The 24,513-nt window shown below is 49.3% G+C and overlaps 1 protein-coding gene across 7 annotated transcripts in view; it reads left to right on the forward strand.

Annotated features, from left to right (window-relative positions):
* LOC144150257 (influenza virus NS1A-binding protein homolog) overlaps positions 1-24,513 on the forward strand; it is a 79,643-nt gene that overhangs the window by 24,897 nt on the left and 30,233 nt on the right. For 5 of the 7 annotated variants that reach the window (XR_013318495.1, XM_077682120.1, XM_077682141.1 and 2 more), the window contains 3 exons: positions 17,453-17,689; positions 21,811-21,995; positions 22,399-22,523. Coding sequence is in view for 6 of the 7 variants with exons in the window: in XM_077682120.1 (XP_077538246.1) it covers positions 17,453-17,689; positions 21,811-21,995; positions 22,399-22,523 (547 nt within the window). In the remaining variant the exon portion in view is untranslated. Of the gene's footprint in view, positions 1-6,823; positions 6,981-15,384; positions 15,436-17,452; positions 17,690-21,810; positions 21,996-22,398; positions 22,524-24,513 lie in introns of those variants that run through there. The other 2 variants (XM_077682140.1, XM_077682134.1) reach the window with 2 other exon arrangements.

The raw sequence follows: 24,513 nt of genomic DNA on the forward strand, positions 1-24,513 counted from the left end.
TAGGTGTCTGGCCCATATTTTTACTTAGGCGGACCTGAACCGTCATTATTCGGAGTGCCGTGCAGGTTTTTGACAATGGAGGCCGAGCAACCCTGATGTGGCGTTCCAAGAACTCTGTACTTCCCACCATCACCACTGGAAACCCGGAGACTAAAGGCAGGCTGTTGTGAAAAGCACGTCATTTTAATTTTTGCACCCATTGTCTTTCGAACTCGACTAGTGCTTCCTACCAAAGCCATTTTTCAACAGTGTATCTGCTGAAGACCGGCACGTCAGAGGCGCCATATTTTACGATCGGGGGCGTCCAGAAATCCGGCGGATATTGTTCAATTACTGATCCACAGTTAATGATCTTTAATAACAGAAGCCTGTTTAAGGAAAAGTGATTTTGTTTTTGACCGTGCTGCGTGTGTCACATGCGTCGCGCAAAACAGCTAGCCGCGTAAAAAAAGTTGACTATGAAACCTTTCAAAATATTATAAACAAATAATAAAACAAATGAGTATATTTATTTCATTGCTTTAAATTATTTAAAATTAGAAGGGGGCGCAACGCAAATACTTCGCTTCCAAAAGCGGAGTACGCAGCGCACGCCTGTGTGCGCGCAGACGGATTAGTGGAAAGTTAGTACTGTGCTCGCCATCTTATGCCGCACACTTTGTAATTTTGGGGCGATTTTCGCTATCACTTTCGTTTGTACGAGAGAAGCCTCCTCTGACGAAACTTCCGTCTACAGTCGTGGAAATTACGCATGTCTAACTGCAGTTTCTGGGACTTGCTTGATTCAAGTGGCTGTAACCGCCAGGACTATCTTCGCGTGCAGCAGCATACGCTCGAGTGTACAGAACAGCGCTGTGCACTGTGGCAGCCGCTTGAAGAGTGGGCCTGCGCGCTTTTGGCTATTGGTGCACAGAGACCTCTCAATACGCGCGGATACCTGTGTTATGACAATAAAAAAAGATGGCAGGGAACATGACGCGCGCGAAATCGCTGTCGCCGCTCGGCGGTGAACAATTAACTAAAGTGGCTATTGGGGCTTGTTGGTTGAACATGATTAGGGGACTACAGCGCAGCTTGCACACGGACAGAAGGGAGATCTAGACTGGCGCTCGTGTGTCTAGTTCTCCTCCCTTCTGTCCGCGTGCAAACTGCGCTGTAGTCCCCTAATCGGGTGATTAACGGTGGAAGGGTGTATGTCGTGCTTGGGGGAACAGCTCACGGCGCGCTCATCATCGGCATGGTCGTTCTATGGCCCGATAGTTAATGAGGGTATTGTGGGTTCATATTCAGGTCTATTTTCGTAGTTCATAAAGCTCGTTAACTGGGTATTTGTAGTGGCTCCAGCCACCGCAAATTTAGTACGGGAGCGTTACGACTTCAAATGCTTTTTTAAAAAAAAAGTCAGGGGTGTCAATGAATGAGGCGACGTTGTTGGGAGGAAGTAAATAAAAACTTTGTGCGAATATGTGCCAGCAGTGAGGTCATAACTTCTCTTGCCTTATCTTCTATCGCGTGTATGATACGGTATTTCGTGCTTTCGCGAGAAATCACTGTTTCGAAATCCCTCGTCATGCACCTGGGAACAGACACCCGTACGGCGTTCGCACACGGCGCAGGCTGGATTTCAACGCATTCGTGCGTGGGTGACGTACGCGTGAAACGCTTCCTCGAAATGCTGGCCCCTGTCCAGCCGTTCGGCGCACGTGGAGCGACGACGTCGTTCATCCGCTATTGTTGGAACTGTTTCTCTGTCGTATTTCTGTTTTTCCAAAATTCTGGGAAGGTCAGATAAGCAACAATAAAAAAAACGCCTTGGGTATGGCGTTCGTTTAACCCTTCGGATAACTGCTCGATATACCTCAACCGCAAGACTGCCGGCACATTCATTTCGGCCAGCTCTGTAGTAGTAATTCGAAAAAGTCTGTTGTATTAAATGATCAGTTCGAGGCGCTTGTCCGTGTTTCCTTTCTTGTCCCCGTCCACTATTGTACAAGATAATATAACCAATTCCAACTAGGCCGGCTCGCCGTGATGCTTGTGTCTCCCGAGTTCTGGGAATTTCGCCAATAAGTGGGCGCTGTTGTGACCGGTTGACGCAGCACGCTGCTCGCATTACACCGGGCTGGGCGATGAACGGTCCCGTTCCCGGCGATCGTTGGGTACGAGCAGAGAATGATGGCGCTCAGCAGCCTGGTCGAGCTCAGCAGCCGTGCACATCGTGTCCAACAATCGCCACAGGCACAGTGCGCATTTCCGCGCATGCGTGCACTTGCTTCCCAGGCTTTTGTCGGCGTGGTCGAGCTCCTGCGTCGGCTGTTGGTACGCGCCGTTTCGCAAAGCCATTAGGCCGGGCAGGCGTGAGCGTTTATGGCCAAGATTGCCTCTTGGTTGCGCGTCACTCCCTAACACTATGCGAGACAAGGTGCGGCTGCGCAGCCTGCAACAGGCAGCCCGAACTGAAGACTCTCACTAAGCCGGTGCGCGTCGCGGTGTGGGCGGCGGGGGAAGCCTCCGTCTGGCTTCGTTTGGAATGCAGATGGCGTACCTCTCGGTGAAGGTCGCCGCGCGGCGGGAGCTGCGCACTTAGTCGCTCTCGACCCGGCAGATCAGCCGCCGTGCTGACGTCTCTCTTTTGGTCGACGCTTACTTAACCAGGCTGTCTCTGAACGACCCTTCACTTGCGCGTCGTAGGTTGGCACGGTAGGGTATTTGAGATATGGTATCGTTTTCCATTTGGTGTCGTCACACAAATTGACTCCGTCTACTAACTTTTATTTTCTTAGGCGTATAGCTTTACGCCTGGGATCAGCATGCGGGTCCGCCCACCTGTAACTCCCGTCGTGGTTTCAACGTCTGGTCCATGTCCTCGCTGGAATAATGTCGATCTTAGGGCAGGCGCGCATGTATTCTGCGCTCGTTGCTGACAGGTTATCGTCGGACACGATGTATCACGCCACCACATTTTGTGGTATTCCGGCCACGTGCGGTGCTTTGTCGGAGCAAATTCCGACGTGGTTCAACACCACCCCGTGCCCTGTTTATTTCCCGAAGGCGCCTAGCAGCTGCCAGCAGACCTCATTGGGGCCGTGCAGTCATTCCGCATACAGGGGTGTTCCGTTTATTTCCGGCACAAACCTATAGCGTCGCTCGGTGGAGCGAAACTGCCCCTCTTTTGGTCAAATTCTGAGGATCGCGCTACTTGTACGTTCTGCTGGCGATCTCTGCGGACGTTTGTCTTGTACTTGTATGTTTGGTCAGGTTGGAGAGATTTTTCTTTTTCGTCGTGTCTTTAGTTAAAGGTGGATCGCGCCTCGCCTGAGTGAGGGCGGATGTCCTTACGAGCGGCGAATGAGCAGTGAGTGGACGTCACTTCTAGTTACGAGGATACCTCTCGTATAGCGACATCGTTTCACCTACCCGGAACAAGGAACGCCTTCTCTAGCGTAGGTGTTCCGTATACGACGTGCGCTGGATTGTACAGTGGGCTCCACACTGGAGTACAGGGCTGAAAATGAACTTCAGGGGCACAGAACAATCAGCGCGCGGGCTTCGCTTGCGTGACCTTCATTCATGCGTCGCACAACATGTTGTGCTGGCTACCAACACTGCAGTGTTGGTAGCCAGCTGTCGCACCCCCCCCCCCCCCTTCCCCAGCTCGCTTGAGTTAGAACAAGCGCTCAAAAGAGAGGATGGTCTGCTTGTAAACAGTGCTCGTGATCTTAATTTTTGCTCGCTGCACTCGCCATTGCTATCACAAAATCCCAGCAACTGACTGCCAGATCAAGTGGAAAACGTGGGATTTATTTGTTATCCGCTTGTCATGCACTGTGTGTGTTTTGCACATGCAATTTCAGCAGAAAGAACCGCTTCTGTACAAATTCTGTACATGAAGGCCCGTGCTGGACATGTGAGCGCGATTATAGTATTTGTCATAAATTGGGCCGCGTGCTGAATACTGCGTGTGTGAATACTGCGCGATTACTGCAGCGAACCTTGTAAGACCGGCCACTTGCGGTGTTTTCCTACAACGAAGCTACTACGGTCGCTTTCCCTGGAATCTTTCAACAGCAAAAACGCCCCCGAAATGCAGTCCCCTTCAATCCGCCACAACGGCTCCCGTTGGAGACTAGCGGATGGCGCGGCACTGTCGCTCCTTCGGGAGAACGGGTGCGGTCCCTCTCCTGAAGATGTTGGGAGGAATGACGCTGGTCAGGAGCGAGTTTACCAAGATTTTCCGATTGGATTGTTTTGATTCTGCTATCAAAGGCTGGGCCATTCGATCGCGCATCAATGCGCACCGTGTGTTTCTTTCCCGCGCCCATTTTCGGGATGTATCCGTGCCCCGTGCACTCTGAAATCTGCCTGCTCCCTACGCCGCCGACGGCATTTTACAACCGAGGCGAAGGGCCCGTGCCTCGCGCCTTCTTGAAATTGATCTCCTTGAGCCCTTCTGCTACTTACCGCTTCAGGGCGCTCGCTACGGCGTGTGATGTTCGTGACAGTGGCATGGCGTGCACGGTCAACGGTGCCGCCGTCCTTGCCCCCGTGAACTGCTCGATGCCGAGAGCAACAAACGGAAGGGGGAATTTATTTCCTCCGATCGAAGTTGGCGTGTGTGCGCGGCCATCGATCCGCTCGTTGCCCCCACTGAGGACGCGGGTTCAGACACCGTCGCCTGGACGGCGGTCGCGTATCGATGACCGAGGCCCGAAATGCGGACGTCTCGGTGCGCCTGCACCGCTCCCATCGCCCGCCACAACACGGTGCGGTGGAGGTGAGGGAAGAGATCCACCCATGTCGCAAGTTTTCCCGAGTTCACTCTTTGCCCCCCTAATTCCCCCCCCCCTTTCCGAGCTCTACTTCTATCTCGCCCATATACATGTGCAATGTGTTCACATCGATAAGTGAACGTCTTTAAATATTGTAACGAGAAGAGGAGGAAGTGGACTGGGCAGCGTATTGCGATGGTAATCTTATACCGACGAAGACGGTTGGGGTTGGGCATTGCTCGAGCTGTGATGGCCGAATTGTAAATACGTTGCATCTCTTTCTGTAAATAGATAGCTTCAGCATCGAGCGGGGTTCATGTCATCCGTCCTACCGCCACGTAACGTGTTTTGCGTAACAATATTTTGCGTGCGTGCGTGTCTGCTTGTGACGTGCCTTTATGAGATCGTCCACTGCAGACGAAAATGCAGCCAGTTCATCCTTAATGAATGATCTCATAGCATCACGTCACAAGCACAGACACGCGCGCACAGAATAAAATGTACAGCGAGATCAAACCAGCAAACGTGTACAAAGAATCGATCCAGATTCCGGAAAGCCGGGTAACCTGGCACAACAGACCACAGACGATCCGAAGGCAGATGCAAAAAAAAAAAATGAACGTTTATTGGTATTGGCAACGATGAACCGTGGGAATATTTTGATTCGTATGAACTCTCGTGTGCACCAATTTAACATCATCGTAAGCTAGCGGCGAAAAAAAGGTTTTGTGGTCGTCTGCGGCCTCATTCGGCTCCTTTCTACCGTGAACCGCCATCACGCGTTTCGTTATGCATACCCCAGGTGGCGCCGTTGTTCCAACATGAGCTTGCACGTCCAAATTGGTCGCCATTTTCCCATAGACGAAAATCATTTTTATTTATCTTCTGAATACACACATAAGTGCCGTGGTTGTTGCCGGTGTCAAACAAAATAGACCACAAAGCGCGACTTGGAAGATCATCTCATATCAAACTTTGTTGTCCCACTTTCGTCCTCAACCGGCGTGATGCCGCAACTTAGGTGTAGGGCTGTAACGTCGGGTAAATTAGGCCATTCATCTTTTAGCGAAACGTGTGTAGCTTTGAGCTGAGTTCGAGTCGGCGTCATTTGGGGTGCATGCGCGATCGCAACTCAGCTAGCAGGAATTAAAACCTAATGCGGTATATTAGGGGAGAATATTTCACAGAATTACGTAAGGCAGCAATAAAGGTGAAACGACACATTCTGATCGGGCGAAACGTCGCATGAACAGGAAATTGTGCCACGACCAGGTGCAATTATAAAACAGCGCCTAAACGAAGCTGTGTGGGCGATTTTTTGGGATGGAGTAATTCCTGAAGGTCGTCGTTCGTTGCTCACTGTTCCATAGAAACCCAGAACAAAACCGCTCAACAAGTCGCGCCACCGAATAGAACTAAGTATAGTCACTTCATTGGCCGGCGGGCTGCCAATGGCAGCGCCATGCAAGAGCAGGACGGTAATCTGTAAAGTAGACCTACCAGATCCAGCGGCAAAGTTGCATTTGCCAGCTGCCCGATACACAGGCGAGGCTCATCATCAGGCAGTGATCGATTAGTAGGCGGCTCTGAAAGTGCTGCTCCGGCTACGAATTCTTGCCGTATATGCACTCGGGAAAACACCAGGTTGGACCAAGAAACAAAGAAACGTTGTCGCAAGGGAAACTTGGGTCTCACTGTCTGAAACAGCTCGAAAAACAATGCCTGTCCGTCCGCTTGTCCGCCTCCTTCCGAAAACGGAGCTGTTCGTGCACTCGTAGCCGTAAGAAATGAAATGTCTGCTTTCAATGCCCTACGATGTGTGTTGCAAATCCACGCCTCAGCATTTCGTCTTGTTTTTTTTTTTTTTTTTTTTTGGGGGGGGGGGGGGGGACCTTGAGTAGAAAGATTTTTTCCACGCTAATCACGACTCACGACTTGGGTGGCGCGCTGTGACGTGCGCTACACCGGCGCCTGTTGCCCGGCGCAATCTTGGTGGGGGCCCCGTGCGGCTCTTCTCCCCCGAGTGCGTCTTTGGGGTCCGCCGGCCTGTCCGCGCACTTGTTGCGTAAGGGACGTCTGCCCCGGCGATTGCCGGCCTTATCTGGGGCTGCTGTCGCGAGGGTCTGTCGCCGGGCGAGCACGCGTCGGCTCCTATCTGTTGGGATTCTGCCTGGGACGAGTCGACGAGCGCGCACCGTCCTGCCCCATCAGGCAAGTGCAGGCCGGGCTCCGCCGGAGGCCACTTTTCGCGCAGCTTATTTCCGCCAGGGCCGACTCTTCGGCGGTCTGCTTCGTGTTCCTGCCGCGAAGAAGTGACAAAAATTAGTGCGCGAGAGTTCGTGGGTGGTTTCCACGTCGGCGGGATGCGAGTTAAATAAGGTCACCGGTCTCGACCCGCTGGAATTTCGTTGCTCTATGGGGTTTCTACGCTTTGTTATTTCGGATAAGAAGCTTACTTCCGAATTAAAATGAAGCGTGCGGTTTGGAATTGAAATTGTGAGAAAATATGGGCCAAAGCCAGTCTAGGTTTACTTGCCACCTTCCCTCACTTATTTTGGTTGGTAGCAGTGCATCCCGCAGAGCATTGGTGTTGAAAGAAATGTAGATCACGGAGCCCGGCAATGCTGCAAGCAGGCATTGCAGAGCGACATTCGCCAGGTTTAAGGAGGATTTTGAGCCGAAATCGCGTGTTAATCCTGGAGGGCAAATTCGGGCGCTTTGGTCCTTGAAATCGCAAAGGCAAGAGAGTGAAAGAGAGCTATAGGTATACAGAGAACGCAACCCACGAGCGCTAGCTTCCAGCCGCGGTTAGCGCGCGTGTTGCGTCCTTTGCCTCGTGCCGCTGTCATTTTGAAAGACGTTACTGCTGCTTTAAGCGCGAAGAACGTGTTTTCACGACAGGCGCCGCCCACGCTCATTCCCGTCCTTGCTTGAGGGCACAAGTCGGCGGAAATTGGTTCGTGCTCGCGGGCGGGCTGCGCACGTGCATACGCGCCTTTTCCGCTTGCTTACGTAACGTCGGCGCGCGTGGGAGCAGGAACGACCAGATTTCTCATATTGACGGAAGGGTTATAGTGTGTATTTCTTGCTCTCGTTTCCTGAGCCAGCCTTTAAAGGGTCGGAACTGCAACTTCAGTCGGCATTTTTGACCGCGATTGCAAACTTTTTAACTGTAGTCCTCATGTTGTGGGTCGCATGTATGCATGCAATGCGCTGGAAGAAAATGGCCCGTCAAGTTTGAGAATGGCAGTCACTGGGCGACCGGCAAATTCTTCGGTAGCACTCAGACTTCGAGTGCCATCTCTGTCCACAGCCCGGCACGGCTGCAGTGCAGTGTTCATAAGCTTACGTTCCGTATTTGGGGCCAGTTTAACCGTACTCCTTGTGCCTTCTTATTAGCAAAATACAGCCTGAGTGGCGGCCCTGTGTCCACCTTATCCGATAGTTTCCCTCGCTGCTGTTGTTCCACATCTATTGTTATGAAGTCCCGATAATCACAGGCTGGTTGCCCCCTGGTCCGAAACTGTTACGATTCGAGCGAGAGTTTTTCTCGTCTATGAAGCTGGAACATCATCCCGTCTTGGCGGGCGAACTTCATGTGTGGTAAATGTTTGGCAGCCTCCTGCGTGCGGACAAGGCAGGCATGCCACGATCTTACAGTGGCCTTTACAAGGTTGCCGAAAGGTGCACGTCGACTCGCCAAGAGTAGCAGTTCGGCCACCCGCGTGCTGGAACGTTGTGCAGTACGGGATATCTCTGGATTGTACCGTAGTGGACAGATTAGAGAGCGAAAGCAGAGCGCAGAACCGGCCCTGTACGGTACCCGGTAGGCGACCGGCGCTACTGCGCGTGTGCAGAGGCGGAAAAGCTGGTTGTGCGCATGCGCAGGTATGCCGGGTACCGCACCGGGACGGGTTCTCCGCTCTGCTCGACTAATTGAAACGGCGGCCCGTTCACGTTGCCGCGAATCGTAAACGATACCAAGGGCCGCAGATGGGCCGGCTACTAAGCAGCATCGTAAGAGGAGACGGCTCTTTCCGAGTTCTCGTTTTTTTTCTTCTTGTTTTTGTATGGTGACTTATCCATAAACGGGGCTCACTAGTGTGGTGGCGTTGATCACGTTGCATAAAGCGTCATTTTGGGTAGCTTGGTTCACGTGTAGCGCCACGGGAAATGAGGCAGTGCAAAGGCTTCCTCTCTGAGGAAGCACTGCTAAGACGCAATTCAGGCCCAGGTGTATATGCGCTAAAGTGCAGGTGAAATCAACTCCATCAGATTCGCGAAGCAAAGGCGACCATGGCGCTCAAATTTGCTTCTCCCGTTCTACCGTCCGAGCCCGCCACCGGCGTATTGGGCTCGGGGACACAAGCCATAGGGAGGAAGTTTCAGATGTCATAATCATTAATTTCTCCGTTGCCCAGTAGACGAGCACTTGCTGTTTGCCTACCAGGCAGTAAAAAATGTTGAGCACTAACATTTCTTCCCGTATACCGTGGTCCCGGTAACTCATAAATTTCAGCGCAGTGGATGTCAAAGGAAAAAAACTGAGGAAAGAGAGGGTGATTTTGCATTCACTGTATTCATTCCTACCGTTACAATCGTACAATGTGCCAGGCGAAAGAAATGCCGTAACAGTGGTACCACCGTTCCAGTACCAGTGGTGACGTTGCCGCCCCGTGGCGGTCTTCATTCGTGGCGGCCCTGCCTAAAAGCGGCCTTGTGTTCCGCCCATTCTACAAAACACAATTCTGATCGCGCCAAAGCTGCACTTGGCGGTAGTGGAGGGCTACGGGCATTAATAATTTTCACCGCCCGAGGACCTTTATCGTGACTCGAAGTCTCAACATTCTGCTGCTTTCGCTTTTCGGTTCCATCAAAAAAAAAAAAAAAAAAAAACGGCTCCCTGAGTTTGGATAGAACCCGCGTCTTTGGTCTCAGAACTGTGCCTCCACGGCTGAGCCACCACGGCGGGTGCTCCGCTCGTTGTGGGTGAAATTAAAGGTTCCGATAGAACTTTCAGGTCTTGGCGACTATTCTATAAATCATTCATTCCGCGATATATTCTTACGTGGCGGCAGGACGAAGATGGGACGATCCATGGGTGACGGTGGAGCAGTGTAGTTACAAGATGTCGGTCCTGAGGGATCTCGAGCCAGTGTAACGAGGTTTCAGCAGGTCGGCGATTGCGCGGAAAACGTAAGATGACGTGAGAATGTACAGTGAAGTATTTGCCGCCGCCGCGTGACCATGATGAGTTTGGTGAATACCGGCTCCGGCAACGTGCAAAGCCCTCCGAGACGCGCCGGAGAGCTGGGCAAGGGAACGTCGTCGGCTCCTGGTCGGGTCGCGGCTCGCCTTAATTTACAGCATGTCCACAAGGTGTATTTAGGAAGACTGGTTGCGAGAGATGCGAGAAAATGGAGAATATTTGAGCCACACTACGTTTTTAGATGACTGTTCAGTGATTCCGGAGACTTCCAAAGAATGCTTCGGGAGCTGTATTTAGAAAACCACTACTGTCGCACGATTAAACATAATCGCGAGTAAGACAGAGTATAAGGTAAAACATAAAGGCAGCAAGCGTCCCGTTCAGCCTAGGCGATGAAATGCTAGGAGAGCTGGATGAACATATTGGGCAAATTGTGATTGCCGACCCAATCCACGTGAGGCAAATGGGGCCAGGAATTGTCGCGGGCTAAAGGAAATTCGGCCCACTCTGAAGTAATGAACAGTAGGACACCTGTGTCCCTAACAAGAATAGGTAGACATATGCGCAACCAATGCGTGCTTCCGGAGATGTCTCGATCGTGGCCCGAAAAACATGGGGACATAGATACCTCGAAGGGAAACCGAGGTCATCCCAACGAGCCACTGAGCGATATACGGAACTATATACGGAGGGTAGCGCTGAGACGAAAGAGACGAGCTTGATTGATTCGGGAGCAAACTCAGGTGGAGGGAGGGCATCCTGCAGCAGTTCTCGTTAAGAGGTGGAAGGGGGAGTTGGGCTGGACATGTAATGCGGAGAACTGACAAGCGGTGGGCCACCGCCAGGGTGACGACGGGGCTGGAAGTGGGGAAGAGCGACAACGATGGAGGGACGAGATACGGAAATTTGGTGGTGCAGAGCGGATTCGGACGGAGCGGGATATATTTTATGAGCAGTTTGTTTATTTGTTTGTTTATTTACAAGATCAGTTGGGAGTGTATTTTACTGAAGGATCCGCTCCAACGCGTTTTGTCCTTGCGTTGTTTGATGCGTAGAAAAATCATATCAACTTTCGCTTTAGCTTTCATGTGGTGCTCGCCCGACTGGCGAACTTGTATTTTTCCAACGTCCATATTCAACATGGGGCTTGTTACCCCCCCCCCCCCCTTTCCCTTGCGACGTCAGTTTTGATTCCGCAGTAAGCTCATCGCGCACAAAAAAAAATTGGCCGCGTATCTGCTCCTTTCGTTGCAAATGTCGTCAAATAACGATAGTCTTTATCGACTTTTGCCAAGTAAATGCCTCCCTTCGCTTTCCCGCTCAACTCTCATGTTGTTCCTGTTGCGTCGCGCTCCTCCCAAGGTAAAGACGCCAAAGGTTTGCTTAAATCGTTTAAATTTCCCGCGTTCCACTGCTCCAAACCGGGTGTCTCTATGCCAACGCTGCCGTACGGCGAAGACGCGCGTGAATCGAGGCGCCCTACTTCGACGTTTATAGAACCGCGTTTCCCTACTCCACGTGCGTTGCAAGCAGAACGTGGAACCTTTCTAGTGGAACCATTCGTAACTGTTGCCGGTTGATTCCTTAAAATGCCGCAAGAAGCTATAGTGGCGCGGGCGACAGCAGGCGACGGCGAAGTGAATTTTTTTTTTTTCTGGAGTTGATGAAGTATTTAATTTCGCCAAAGTCAAGCGTAAGCGTGTATGATTTTTTATAAAGGAACACTGCAAATATCATCATCATCATCATCATCACCAGCCTATCTACGCCCACTGCAGGGCAAAGGCCTCTCCCATTATTCTCCTATTACCTCGGTCCTGTGCCAACTGTGACCAATTTATCCCCGCAAACTTCTTGATCTCATCTGCCCATCTAACTTTCTGCCGCCCCCTGCAACGCTTGCCTTCTCTAGGGATCCACTCGGTTACCCTTAATGACCAGCGGTTATCTTGCCTTCGCATTACATGCCCTGCCCATGTCCATTTCTTCTTCTTAATTTCTACTAATATGTCTTTAACACCAGTTTGCTCTCTGACCCACTCCGCTCTCTTCTTGTCCCTTAATGTTACACCTATCATTTTCCGCTCCATTGCCCGCTGAGTCGTTCTCAATTTAAGTTGAACCCTCTTAGTGAGCCTCCAAGTTTCTGCCCCGTAGGTGAGTACCGGTAAGATGCAGCTGTCATACACTTTCTTCTTCAGCGACAATGGTAGGCTGCTATTCATTATCTGGGAATGTCTGCCATATGCACCCCACCCCATTCTGATCCTTCTAATATCACTTCTGTATTAATTTTTTGTCTTATATTTGCGTAATGTCTTGTTCTTCTTCAACAATGTTGACAGGTATGAACATTACACCGGACTTAGACGGGTAGATTTAGCTGTGACTATATAAGACTATTGCGCAGGCATTGTTTTACTTTGGCCGGGTGGCTGAATCGAGTCACAGACAGACAGACGGACAGGCAGACATACAGACAGACCAAAATTTCTGGGTTTAAGTAGCCCTAGAAAGACTATCGTCTTTAAAAATTACGCCCATAATCGCGCGGGAAAGGAAACTCCGCCATTGCGCGCCTAAACACTGGTTGGCGTATTTATTTTGACGTGTGTAGCGGCGGGAAACGAAGCGCACAGCAGGGGACGAGACCTATGCACGCGTGTCTCGCTCTTTGCGCCCACTTTCTTTGACGCTGTTTTTCCGCCTCCTCGCCCTTCAAGTTCGGTCATTCCGTGCTCGTATCATCCGGAAACGCATCACTCGATGCATGCGCTTGAATGAACGGCTGCATAATTAGCGTGCGCGCTCAGAATACTACACCTTGGCGCTGCTCGAGTGAGGTTTGCAAAAAAAGAGCGAGGTCGCATCGCGGCCTAATTTATGCCACACGTGTCTCGCTGGAGGAGGTAGCTGTATATACAGAGCAGGTGGTGGGACATTCCGCTGCGTTCGGAAGCGTCGTTCGCGACGCTTGGCGATGGGCATGGCCAGCTCTGGCCAGACGCGCCACACCGAATTTTCGCAATTTTCTGCCCCCTGTTTCTGGCAAGAGGAGGCCCGTTGGCGCGGTCATCCCCGTAGTAAATAAGCGCCCACTGGCTTCCAACCTCATGAATCCCCTCGCAGACTGCAGGAGTTGTTTGGCGATTGCGCTGGGCGTCGGCGTCCCGTTGCCGACCGGACGCAGCCTTCGTGGCGGTAAAATGCCATCTCGCGTGCACCCATCAGGCTCACCGTTGAGCCGGCGCGTTGTGGTATCGTGTTGAAGGATGCAGAGGAACATCGTGTCGCGCCCAAGACGCTTGAGTGCTCTCGGACCTCGGTGGAGACGTTGGTCAAGGCAGTGAGGCTGCGTTAGGATGATGCACTGCTTGTCTGTTCTAGTTATCTTACGCTGCATAAGTAGCGTAGCAGGTAACTTTAAGACCAGACGGCGCACGTTAAAGATCCCCAGGTAGTCAAAATTAATCCGGAGCCCTCCACTACGGCGCGCCTCGCCGCCTGTGAAGCGTCGGCGCGTTAAACCCTACAATCAATCAATCAATCAATCAATCAATCAATCAATCAATCAATCAATCAATCAATCACTCAACTTTAAACCATAACGAGTCCTGTCTCCACGTTGCAATGGTGGCGAGTGGTAGTCTGTCACTGTCTGCAACGGCGGACGTGCTAGGAAGAAGGTACAAGTCACTTGTATTACCACGCAGAAAAGCCCAGGTCATGTTCACTGCACTTTGAGTGTGAGCAAGCTTCGAAGCGAGTCCTTGGCGTTTTCTGCGTCGCTGGTGCCGATCACAGGCTCCTTTAAGTGTTCGTTCTCCGGTCATGCAGTCGCCGCTTCTGCCAGCCTGTGTCCCGATTTCGGCGTGCGCGTGCGTCGCATGCGATGCCGTTAATTTGGCCTCTTTAGCAACTCGGAACTATCACCGTCATCGAGCAATCGGTGCGTGCTGTATTTGCACATGTCCCACAAGGGTCGTTGGAAATTTCCACGTGGCCTTGCATGCAATGAAACCCCTTGGGATGGCGGAATCGTGCTGAGGCTGCCAGGGTCTGGAGATATCGGCACATATCGGTGGCCCAGATGTATGGGGGGTGGGAAGGAAGGGCGGCATTTACGCGTGGCCCGGTGCGAACTACGGAAGCGGTGTCATGTCAGCGGACGCATGCATCGTTATCGTCATGAGTTCGCATCACTTCGACTAGTGCGCTCCAATCACTGTCACCTTCACTGCACCCGAAGGCTCGCCGACAATTCGTGGGCATTCTCCCGCAATTGTTCCCTGTTTCTCCAAGTATCAAGGACGCGATCGGAAACGCCGTAACCGTTGTCGTGGGACCAGGTATCCGATCCGGGTACGCGATCAGGCCTTATTTCCTCCATGCGATCGGGTACGCGACCCGAACGGCTGTTGCAGGGGCACTTGGGACGGAGGGGAAGCAGAAAAACGCGTGTTCCAGACCGCGACATAGCTTATCTACGCTTTAGCACGGTCCATACGATGTTTGAATTTTGAATGAGAATTTGACTTGATTTCAATTCTGTATGGTAGGCTTGCATTTCTATTCGGGTCCCCCGTGCCATATTTGCAGACGGGCACATTTACACCCGCTCTTGTCAGCTGCTCGACAAGGCGCACGTCGATGCAGTGAGAGCTGCAGTTATGTAGGTGGCTGCTGGAGCTCATCAGTTGACCACACTGGCGGCCACGTGAACTGTGCTCCTGCCGCCCATTCATGGCCGCATCACCGCGGTCATTTGCATGAATCTGAAAGCGCAGTCTGCGCCTTTTCCTATCGAGACTGTCAGTGCCGTTTGTCTTGTTTCCACGTATGAACGGGAAGTTTGCCCGCGGCCGTGCAAACATGCTCCGCCCCTGTGTTTGTGCGTTCTGGAAAGACAGCTCCCGGAGGAAGCTGTACCGTGATTGCATTGTTTTGAGAGCCGAGGTGCCGCTATCTCTGTTAACGTCTTAGCCATGCATGTATCGTGGCTCCCTGCCAAAGCGCCTATCTAATCTCACGCGTGCTGCAGTCAACCTCACGTGATTCCCGCCGCAGACGGCACGGTCTGATGGCGCGGCCCTTATCCGAGCCCTGGCTGCCATGCAGGCGCTCGCGATAGCGGAGATTGTCTGGGCACTCCTCGCGGACGTCGTTTCTCCTAGGACGCGGCGGTTGGGAGACAAAGAAACCGGGCTAGACGTCTAGACGTTGGTTCGCTTACTCTTTCCATTTTTTTTTTATCCCGTGGAGTGCCCTCTGTTAGCGCTCGTGAGTTGATCAGCATTGATGTGCCTGGATGGCGTTGGGTCGATGTAGATGAGAAACAGTGTCATGAAAAAGTGATTTCGGCTTGCTTAAAGTTGCTTGCCGATTGCTTCCCTCAGTGCTGAAGACAATTTTACGGCAACTATGGTTGAAGTTTGTAGCTCTGTAAAAAACAACTTAGTAAGGAATGGAACTAGTTCAGTCCATCTGTAGTATTGTTGGCACAGGTGCATGTGCAAGAAATGCTGAATGTACCGCAGAATTTATGGGAAGGCTTGCTTATGAAAAGCTTTAAAAAATCTCTTGTGGGAGGCTTGCAAGTGCATTCTTAGGGCTATAACACAACAACGCAAAAGATCATGTTACAATGACAGTTTGAGGCCAAGGAACTGCTTAGTGGTGGCAGAGGGGGGGGGGGGGGGGAGGAGGGGGGGGGAGACATGCTTCTTGCATTGCTTGAGCCTTTTTGAGAAAGTAATATAATGGTTAGTGTGCGCCACCCTTTCCGAGCTTATATGTCGTCACAACCACATAGCTTTTCTGCAGTTTGCATATCTGTTGTACAAAAGCATGGTGCATATAAAATTAATTGGTGTCAAGAAGGGCACGTTAAGATGGACAAATTTATTCTATACAGATCATCGTATTCCACAACAGCTTTTTTAAATATGTGATAAGAAAATCGAAGTGTCTTTGTAGCAGCATTGTAACTAGCGCTTTTTGGTAATTTTACTTTCAAACTGTCTAGTTTTGCCTTAGTGCACGTTGAGCTGAATTGTGTGGTAATTAGTGCCAAAATGTTTTTTGTGTTTCTAAATATAGCAAACATCCTTAATGAATAATAGAAATGGAGTGTAATCATGCTTTTTTTGTTTAGCCGATCTGCTTGATTTAACACCTTGTTTTCTATTCAGTTTTGTGTAACTGGCCAAGTACAGTGTATATAATGTATTGCCCCAGTTCTGCGGCTGCCTCGAGAGTTTAGGCTGGCAGTGTCAATAAATAAATTAGGTGGAATTGCAGCAAGAACACAACGAAGCTATCACCTAAAGCCCCATTCACGGCAGTTCATGGGGCTTTAGGTGATCAGTGACTAAATTTCCTACCTCTTGTTGCTCGTACCGCTGTAGTCCCTTTAAGCCCAGTGGTCAATTGTAAAACAAGTTGTATTCTGTTGCTTGCCTTTTTCACTGGTATTGCCAAGCAGTTTATTACCGTAACACATTTCTTTGGGAGTGCTGCCCAAGTTGAATCTTTGCAGGAAAAATTTAGTCCTGCGGTTCATTTACTCACCTACTTTGGGACATCTGAGCTGAGATAAGTGCCGAAGAACATTGTAGGTGTCCTCTATTTACCAGTCCTGGATAGTCCACGGGGTTGAGGTTTGATACTAATACATATTCGTATCATACGTATTCTTATGTATTCCTATCAAACCTCAGTCCGCAGGACTGACTGAGGTTTGATAAGAATACGTAGGAAAATTAAGTGCTGGATTTCGTCTACGGATGTCCGGGACTGCAGTTAAGGAGGCTGCCAATACTGCTGTGCCTAGTTAGGGTTAACTAACTTAAAGGTATATTTTTCGTAGCTGAGCTAAAATTAGGCATTTTCAGACACACTTCTGTTTATGAAGCGCTCCTTATCCATTGAGTAATTTCAGAAAGCCGTGAATCACCGTTGCGAATTCTAAGAATGCTGAAATAAAGTGCTGTAGTCGTTGTAGCCACAAAGTTTACGAAATTCAGCCATGTGCTTTTGGCAAAGCAGCGTGAGCTGTCGCTCAATTGTACTTGCACTTGTGCATGCTTGCATGTTTAGGGCCGTATTGCTAGTTCCCTGGTAGTTAAAACTTGTTTACGAAGTTCGGTGCATCCAGGCCTTGTTCAACCACTTTTTCTTGTATAAGATGCTTTGTGGTGCAGCAATAGGCAGACGTTTGAAATGGGGAAAACAAATTGAATGTTTACTCTGTAGCAATCATCAATGCAGTTTTTTACTTACTTACTTACTTATTTTTTTGAGTAAACGTAATTTTAAAAAATATAGACACTTATCAATTGCATGCACATTTCATAGTAGGCAGGCTGCCATGATTTTGGGTGGCAGGGAGAGTGAAAAAGTTCCTTTGTCGGATAAAAGTGCTGATGACCTCTTTTTTCTTTTTCCCAATGACTTCTACTTCTAATCTTCGCAGGACTCTGGTCTTCAGCCTCCACTCGTGGCATCTCATAGTAGCGACTGTGCCTTCAGTGGGACTAACTCGGGAGCAATGGATCCGACGCTTGTGATCAACACCATAGATGAAGAAGAACAGAAGCCTGCAAAGCCAGCGGAGATGCTTGTCTTTGATGACTCTGCCCACCTCAACAAAGTGCTCATGAACTTGAACAAGCTGCGCAAGAACAAGCAGTTTTGCGACGTCGTCTTGCATGTAAGTGTACAGGATGATCTTACTTCTTTCATTTGAACTTATTGATGCAGAATGGGAGTAAGCATAACAGCATAAATACAGGAGGAGGTCCCATCGTCATCAAACTGGAGAGAGATTTCCCACTACGAGTAGAGAGAAAAAAAAAAGTTTGGTGTAGTTAACAGCAGTAGTGTAAAAAGTGCAGATGTGAAATTCATATATACAAAAAGGCATTACAACAACAATCCGCCTGTATTACAATAGTCATAGTAATAGTTTGTGACAAAGAAGCTTGCAAAGCTTACTCTTGAATGATTTAATGGAAGGTGATGTCTATGTGACACTGTTATGAGCATGGGGCTTTCTTGCAGTCTGAAGGAACAGAACATTCCCGTCGCTAAGCAAGTCTGCATTATGCAAGATTTCTTAGAATGGAGTTCCGACAGCACTCTTGCAGCTCGGATGTAAATTTGGTGCCTAAAGGTGCTTAAAATAGATCGGCATCCACAGAAAACGAATATACCAGTTTCTGGGTCACTGCCTTGAAAATAATCGCGTAAATAATAAAAAAAATTGAGCTATCGGCCGCCCAGCAGGGATGAAGTCAACGCCAACTGAGCGGATGTGCCAAGAGTCATGTGACAAACAGAATGAGAACCGCCCACACAGGCTCTCAAAAAAACACACAAAATCTTTCTTTGCACATTCACTTTCATAAGTCCTAAGCAATTATAAATGTACGGATATAATTCAAGCCGTGCCGACATTCACAAGCTGCCAAGCCGCAGTGCTGGTGGCGGTTGCAATGATTATTGCAGGTTCAGCGAACATGTTTGTTATCTCCTTGTTTACAACATGGTGGCAAGTAGCACATCGACTTTCCACAGTTCCACCCTTCTGTGGACAGTAATTTGCATGTGATAAGAGCGTTTTTTGCTACCTCACGTAGCGCTGTCTGCCCGAACGAAGTTTTGCGCCCAGGCTGGCGGCGGCCGAAGCTGTGTGTGTGTCGTAGTGGCGTTCACTTCGCAGTGAAATTCGACGGCGTGTTCCTGCAGGTGGAACTGTGCTTACTATGTTGGAATTATCACTAGCGACAATTCAGCCCCGCACCGGGTATGTAGAGTGTGCGCGAGGTTTTTTAAAAACCTTCCCGGCTTGCGCCAAAGTGAAATGACTTGTTCGCCCCCGTAAATTGCAAGAAGCGAGTGCTACCCTTACAAACAGGAGGCAATCGATCTCCTGTTAATTTGGCACTTCAGCCTCAAAGCACATGCCGTGACGATGTGTTTGTTTGAAACCATTTCTTGGTTGTCTTGCAGTTGAATAAAATGTGTGCGTCAAACCGGGTCTTTTGATTCAGGGCATTGTGTGCTGTTATGCTTCCACTATGGCGCGTACGTAGGTAAAATGATATTTGTATCATGTTATGCACGTTTTTCATTTCATACTGGCACCAAGGCGTTTGTTAGTAGTGGTTTGGGTGCTCGTAAAAGTTCTAGGCACACTTCTGGCGCATGGGCTAGCGACGGAAAAAATTTAGTGTTGCACGCTGTTACAAGTTAAACTAACAGGTGGCGCCCTGTTGTTAAGCCGAGTGCATTGGAACGACTAAAACCCGATTATCCATAATGAGAATGCAAATCAAAAGGGCACCCCTGTCGTCTTTCTTGCTGCAGTTGCACTGTCCACAAGAGACACTTTGTAGGTGAAGTAAAAGGCCACTCAGCACATTCACATTAGAGTTTTAGCACCCCGTATGCTGCGTGTTTTCCGTTCGTACCGTGTCGACCGGGACCCGACTGGGCCTTTGCGCATTCGCTCCGGTAGGGTGGATTAGTTAGGGTGGATCCGGTAGGGTGGTGGCCGGCCCTTGCCATGCTCGCACATTCGCTGTGGTGGAGGGTGTCCTTCTCACCGTGCCCATGCGCGCAGGTGCAGTCTGGTCCCAGTGAACACAGTACAAACGGAACAGATGGAGCATACGGAGTGCTAAAACTCTCTACTCTATATTGTTTAACTGCCATCTTACATCCCGTTCGGCACCAAGGTTGACGCACAGAGTGGCCGGTAACAAACGTGTGGAGCGGGCAAGTTGTTCTGTCGTATGTGCCGAGTGCGCGGCCAGTGGCTCCTGCTGCTGCGATAGTTTGCTCCGTAGGCTTTATAGCATCCTTGATAAACCGCACCATCTGTCCTCTGTAAACCAGGGCGCGCCATCGCGCACCGAGAGAGTTGGCAGAGCGCCGGGATGCAATGCCGAGATGCATTGCGAACGACTCTGAGGAAGCGGCTTCCTCTGCCGTCTGCTTCAGCGATGGCGTGTTGACGCACTCGCGTGAAGGCGGAAATGTCTGTATATAGTTGCTGACAAGGATAGGTCGCTTGCGAATTCATCAAACAGTGATTGGACAAGCTTACAACGGGCGCTAATAATGGCCAGAGATTGTATATGAGCGCACAAACATGTGTCGTGCAGGAGTTTCACTTACTGCAAAGAAGGCCGCTTGGCCGGCCAGTATGAGTAAATATTAAAGCTTTGCATTCGTTTTGTTTAAATGAGGTATCGCGAACAGTCACTGGAGTGCCTGGACAACGAAGGGCCTACATATTCTGTCATAGCTGAGAGGCAGGCCAAGACTGCAGGCCTTCAGAAGACGAGGAGCAGCTTGTAGATGGCTGTTTAGTAGGAAAACGTGGCAAATGTGAGCGATACAGGTTATGTGGTGGCTTTCAATAAATATCAGTTTGTAGCAGCGCTGTGTCATACTGAGCTGCCCTATTGGAACTTGTCAACGCTTTCACGAGTTGCTCTTATGGCCCAAGAGATGGCACTAGTGTGGAACTGCTCAGTTTGTCCTCAATCAATGCTCCGTGCTGGTGTGCACCATCGTAGAGCACTGTGCACTGTGCCAGTTTTGGGGGCAACCCCAGTGTGTGTTTATCGAGGATGCTATGTTTTCCTGTTAGACCACACCGCCATCTCACTCGTTTCCAGCAACCGTTGACGTCATGCGAAACGTCATGAAATGGCACGAGGAATGAAATGTGTTTTTCATTTGCTAATTTCTTGGCAATTAAAGCATCTTTCACCTCTGAAGAAATGCTGAGAAGGCTTCGGGGCAGTCGAACTTTCATCTGAGCCCAGCTTGCTATTTGCCTTCAGTGTCCCTTTATGCCACACGTTTGAAAGTTGTTTAAATTACATTACTTCGATATTTTGTTGCTAAACAATTCATAAAAACTGAGAGGTTCTGGTCTCATAAAAGTAAAAGCTATATTTGGAGGCTTGCTCTAGTGGTGTTGCTGATGTTGTTACAGAATGCAAACTTGCAAAGTTTATGATACAGTACAATCCTGACAACGCATTCATTTCGGTTGTGTTTTCCCAGCTATAGTATAGCTGTAGTGCAATCTCTCTACAGTGCCCATAGAAGGCCCTTGTATTATAATCTCACCTTGTATGTTGTATTATCGCAATATGTTGCAAATTTAACCTTGCAGTAGGTCATACTTATCAGTATTCAAAGGTTGGTAGAATATTAGTAAAAAAAGAGTGAAGTACCTTGCATAATGCTGTGCCACCTAGACAAATAAGAATAGTGCATGTTGTGACCGCTTTTTTTTTTTTATGTTAAGGAAACTTTGTGAGAATATTAATCTCTTTCACTGTCACACAGGAAGTGTACTACCAAGGTTCTACATATGTAGATGTTTTATTGATACAATAATCAGTGCGAGATACTTCAGGGTTTTCGTACTCAAAGACCTTGGCATTGTAGACTCCAACCTGACTTGCAAATAATTCCATTAAGGGAAATTCATTACTCCATGCTACTAAGTCGCACCATCTGTCAATTATTTGTGTATGGCTTGCTGTGTATAATTTCTATAAAAATAGAATGGGCATGTAATATGAAATTGAATTCTGCCAGCTAAACATGGGGTAGAGCAAAACGTCAAAAAAATCACCGTCTACCTCATTCTCTTTCTCAGTTCACGTTCAGGCACACGCTAACAGGTTAATCTGGTGCAAACCCTAGGGGATGTGCCCACCAAACAGCCCGTTCAGCTTTTTCTTCTCGTGCCCTGTGAGGGACGTTCGGGAGGGAATCGTAACACCCTCTCCTGCCGCCACCCAGGTGGGCTCGGGCCAGGATGTGCATGAGATCTACGCCCACCGTGCGGTCGTAGCCAGCGTGAGCCCCTACCTGTTCGAGCTGCTGGCGCAGAAGACTAAAGGCACCCTGCAGAACCAGTGCAAGATCAATGGCAACTTTGACATCAGTGCTTTCGAGCGCCTTGTGGACTACGCCTACACGTCCAGGTGCAGGCATTTTCTTGCTAGCCCTTGCCACTTGTGGCTCGCTGCTGTGACGTCACATTCAAACGAGTTCACCTTGCAGAAAAAAACGCAACGTGCAGTGAGATGAGTTTCGAGCAGGAAAGGGACTGCACCGTGTGTGAGATGTGGAAATGTATCCAATCAGTATTGTCCCACTGGAGGGTGCTATCTTTTCATCTAACAAATGCGCCCATGTTAGAAGCAGCATGCCAATGAGATTTGAACAAGATTTTATTCCCAAGGATGCATGTGACAGGAACAAACGTTACCACGAGTAGACAGCGTTGAGGTAACTATAGAGTGCCATTTACTAGCAGCACACCGAAAATTCTGCTGTCCTTTTTGTTGTTGTTGTTAATAGTTGCTTTCGAATTTATCTGTGTAGATTGGAAGTGCCCAAGTCGAAGATGAAAGCCATGTACCTGGCAGCTGCCAAGCTGAAAGTGCACCCTGTTACCAAGTATTGCGGGAAGTACCTGGTGGAACACCTGACCCCTGACAACTGCACTGGTGAGGGTGGGGAGAAGGGTGGTTTGTTTGTGCTTCAGTGGTAATGGCCCTGAGCATGTAGCCCCCAAACTTGTCCTTGGGGCCACAGCTGCTGCCAGCTGCCATGGCTGCTTTTTGCTTGTGGGCTGCATTGTTGCTTGGAAACAAGCTCCTTGTTTTAGAGCTTTTTTTCTTCTTAATTTCTGTATAGGCATAGGTGTGCACCTGTATAGGTGTACACCTCTTTGTGCACACGGGTAATAATTATTTTTGTATACTTGTTGAAATGTGCGCATTGCCCCCACTGATAACACATGGAACTAGTAACCGCCACTGAAAGAGCACAGTTGTCCTTTCATTACATTGTTACCCCTAAAACGGAAAACTAGCCACGATCTCGCACTGCATGCTTCTCTTACCACTTGTTGGCTTTTCCTTAACGCATGCATTTGACAGTATGGTGGGACCCTGCAGAAGGAAGTGACGACCAGCATATCAGAACAAATTTGGTACACTCGTACTGCATGTGCTTGTGCTAAAGCCGCAAGATTCAGTTCAGAAAACACACGGGAGGAGAAATGATGCTGAGATCTGGGTTTTGCGAAACTGTGGGGATGTTCCCCTCAAGTGATTGTAATGAAATAAGCTTACCTGCAATAAAACGTGTTGTTGGGCTAGTTGGTACATACTTAATGGGAGACTTTGCGCAAAGATCACTGCCACCATCCTCGTCTTCTTTGCACTAAGCCTCCCATTAACCTTAGCTGCCTTGCTTCTTCGGTGGGACGGTAGCCTCATGATCTGCAAGGTTCATATCTAGCTTTAAACGCCAAGTAAGGTCCTTAGTTTTTTGAGCAAAACACAATATCGGCCGATACACCCCCATCTCCCCCTGGTTTTAAAGGCCAACTGCACTCAAAATTTCGACTTCTTGAAAACCCTATTTCCGTATAGTCTGCTTAAAAAGAAAGCAACATGCGAAATACAACAGCTGAAATACGCACGTGGACGCCGCAAGCGGCCAGCAAAAATCGGCGATTTTGAAACCGAAACCGAGGAGAGCGCGGCCATTGCAGTGACGTTGCAGCCGTCCAGCGAGCGGCCGGACGGTCACCAGTTCGGGAGAATGTCTGCGCGCAAGCTCTACTCGCGCACGGGGCAGCAGAGCTCGACCGGTTCTCCCGCTGCGTGGCTGGCCAGAGGAAAAAGCCACCGTCAGCTGGAACGTCACAGGCGCGTCATGGCTGTTTACGCGATCCGCCGGCAGGTGCAGAGTGGTCTGCGGCGGAGCCTTTTTAAACGCTTCTGACTGATTAACGAGGCGTTTCACGGGGCTACCACTTGTGTCTCAGCTTATTTGGGGGTACTTACTACGCATTAAAAACAAATTTGGCCGAGGTGAAATTTGAGTGCAGTTGGCCTTTAATAGTGTGCTGTTAACAAAAATATTGAGCTACCAGAGAAGCCGTAGCCTGCAGCGAAATTCTTGGGCACAGTGAAAATGCACTAAAAACATAAAGCGTAGCAGTAATTCCTAATCAAGAGCAAATATGTCAGTGTGGGTTATTTATCATCGCAAAATTTTTTACTTTGGTGATGGCCTTCAAAAACTTGCTTGGAAGGGGCTTTAACCTGGGCACATTTGATGATAACAGATGAAACAAAGCTTCAGACATTAAAGGAAACTTCTAAATGGCCTCGCTAAATGGCCTCGCAGCGGCCTGCAGCACATGGTACATTGATGCTGTTTGTAATTACAAATTGAAATGGCTCTTACTCTTGGCACAACAACAATGACCCGGCCAAGATGTTGTGTTCTCTAGCATACATCATCAATGTCAGAGCTTTTTATACTATTTTAAAATATATCAGTGCAAAATACCTATTTAATCAATTGTAACTTGACCATGATATCAATGCAAGGGATGATGTTTTGTTGTGCAAAGAGAAAAAAAATTAGACCTAGAAAAAAAGTTTGTTTACCTTAGTACAATTTCCTCATGAAAGTAAT

The sequence above is a fragment of the Haemaphysalis longicornis genome, unplaced genomic scaffold (genome assembly GCF_048455015.1).
Source record: "Haemaphysalis longicornis isolate Haplotype H1 unplaced genomic scaffold, Haemaphysalis longicornis Haplotype H1 scaffold_1, whole genome shotgun sequence".
Lineage (NCBI taxonomy): Eukaryota > Metazoa > Arthropoda > Arachnida > Ixodida > Ixodidae > Haemaphysalis > Haemaphysalis longicornis.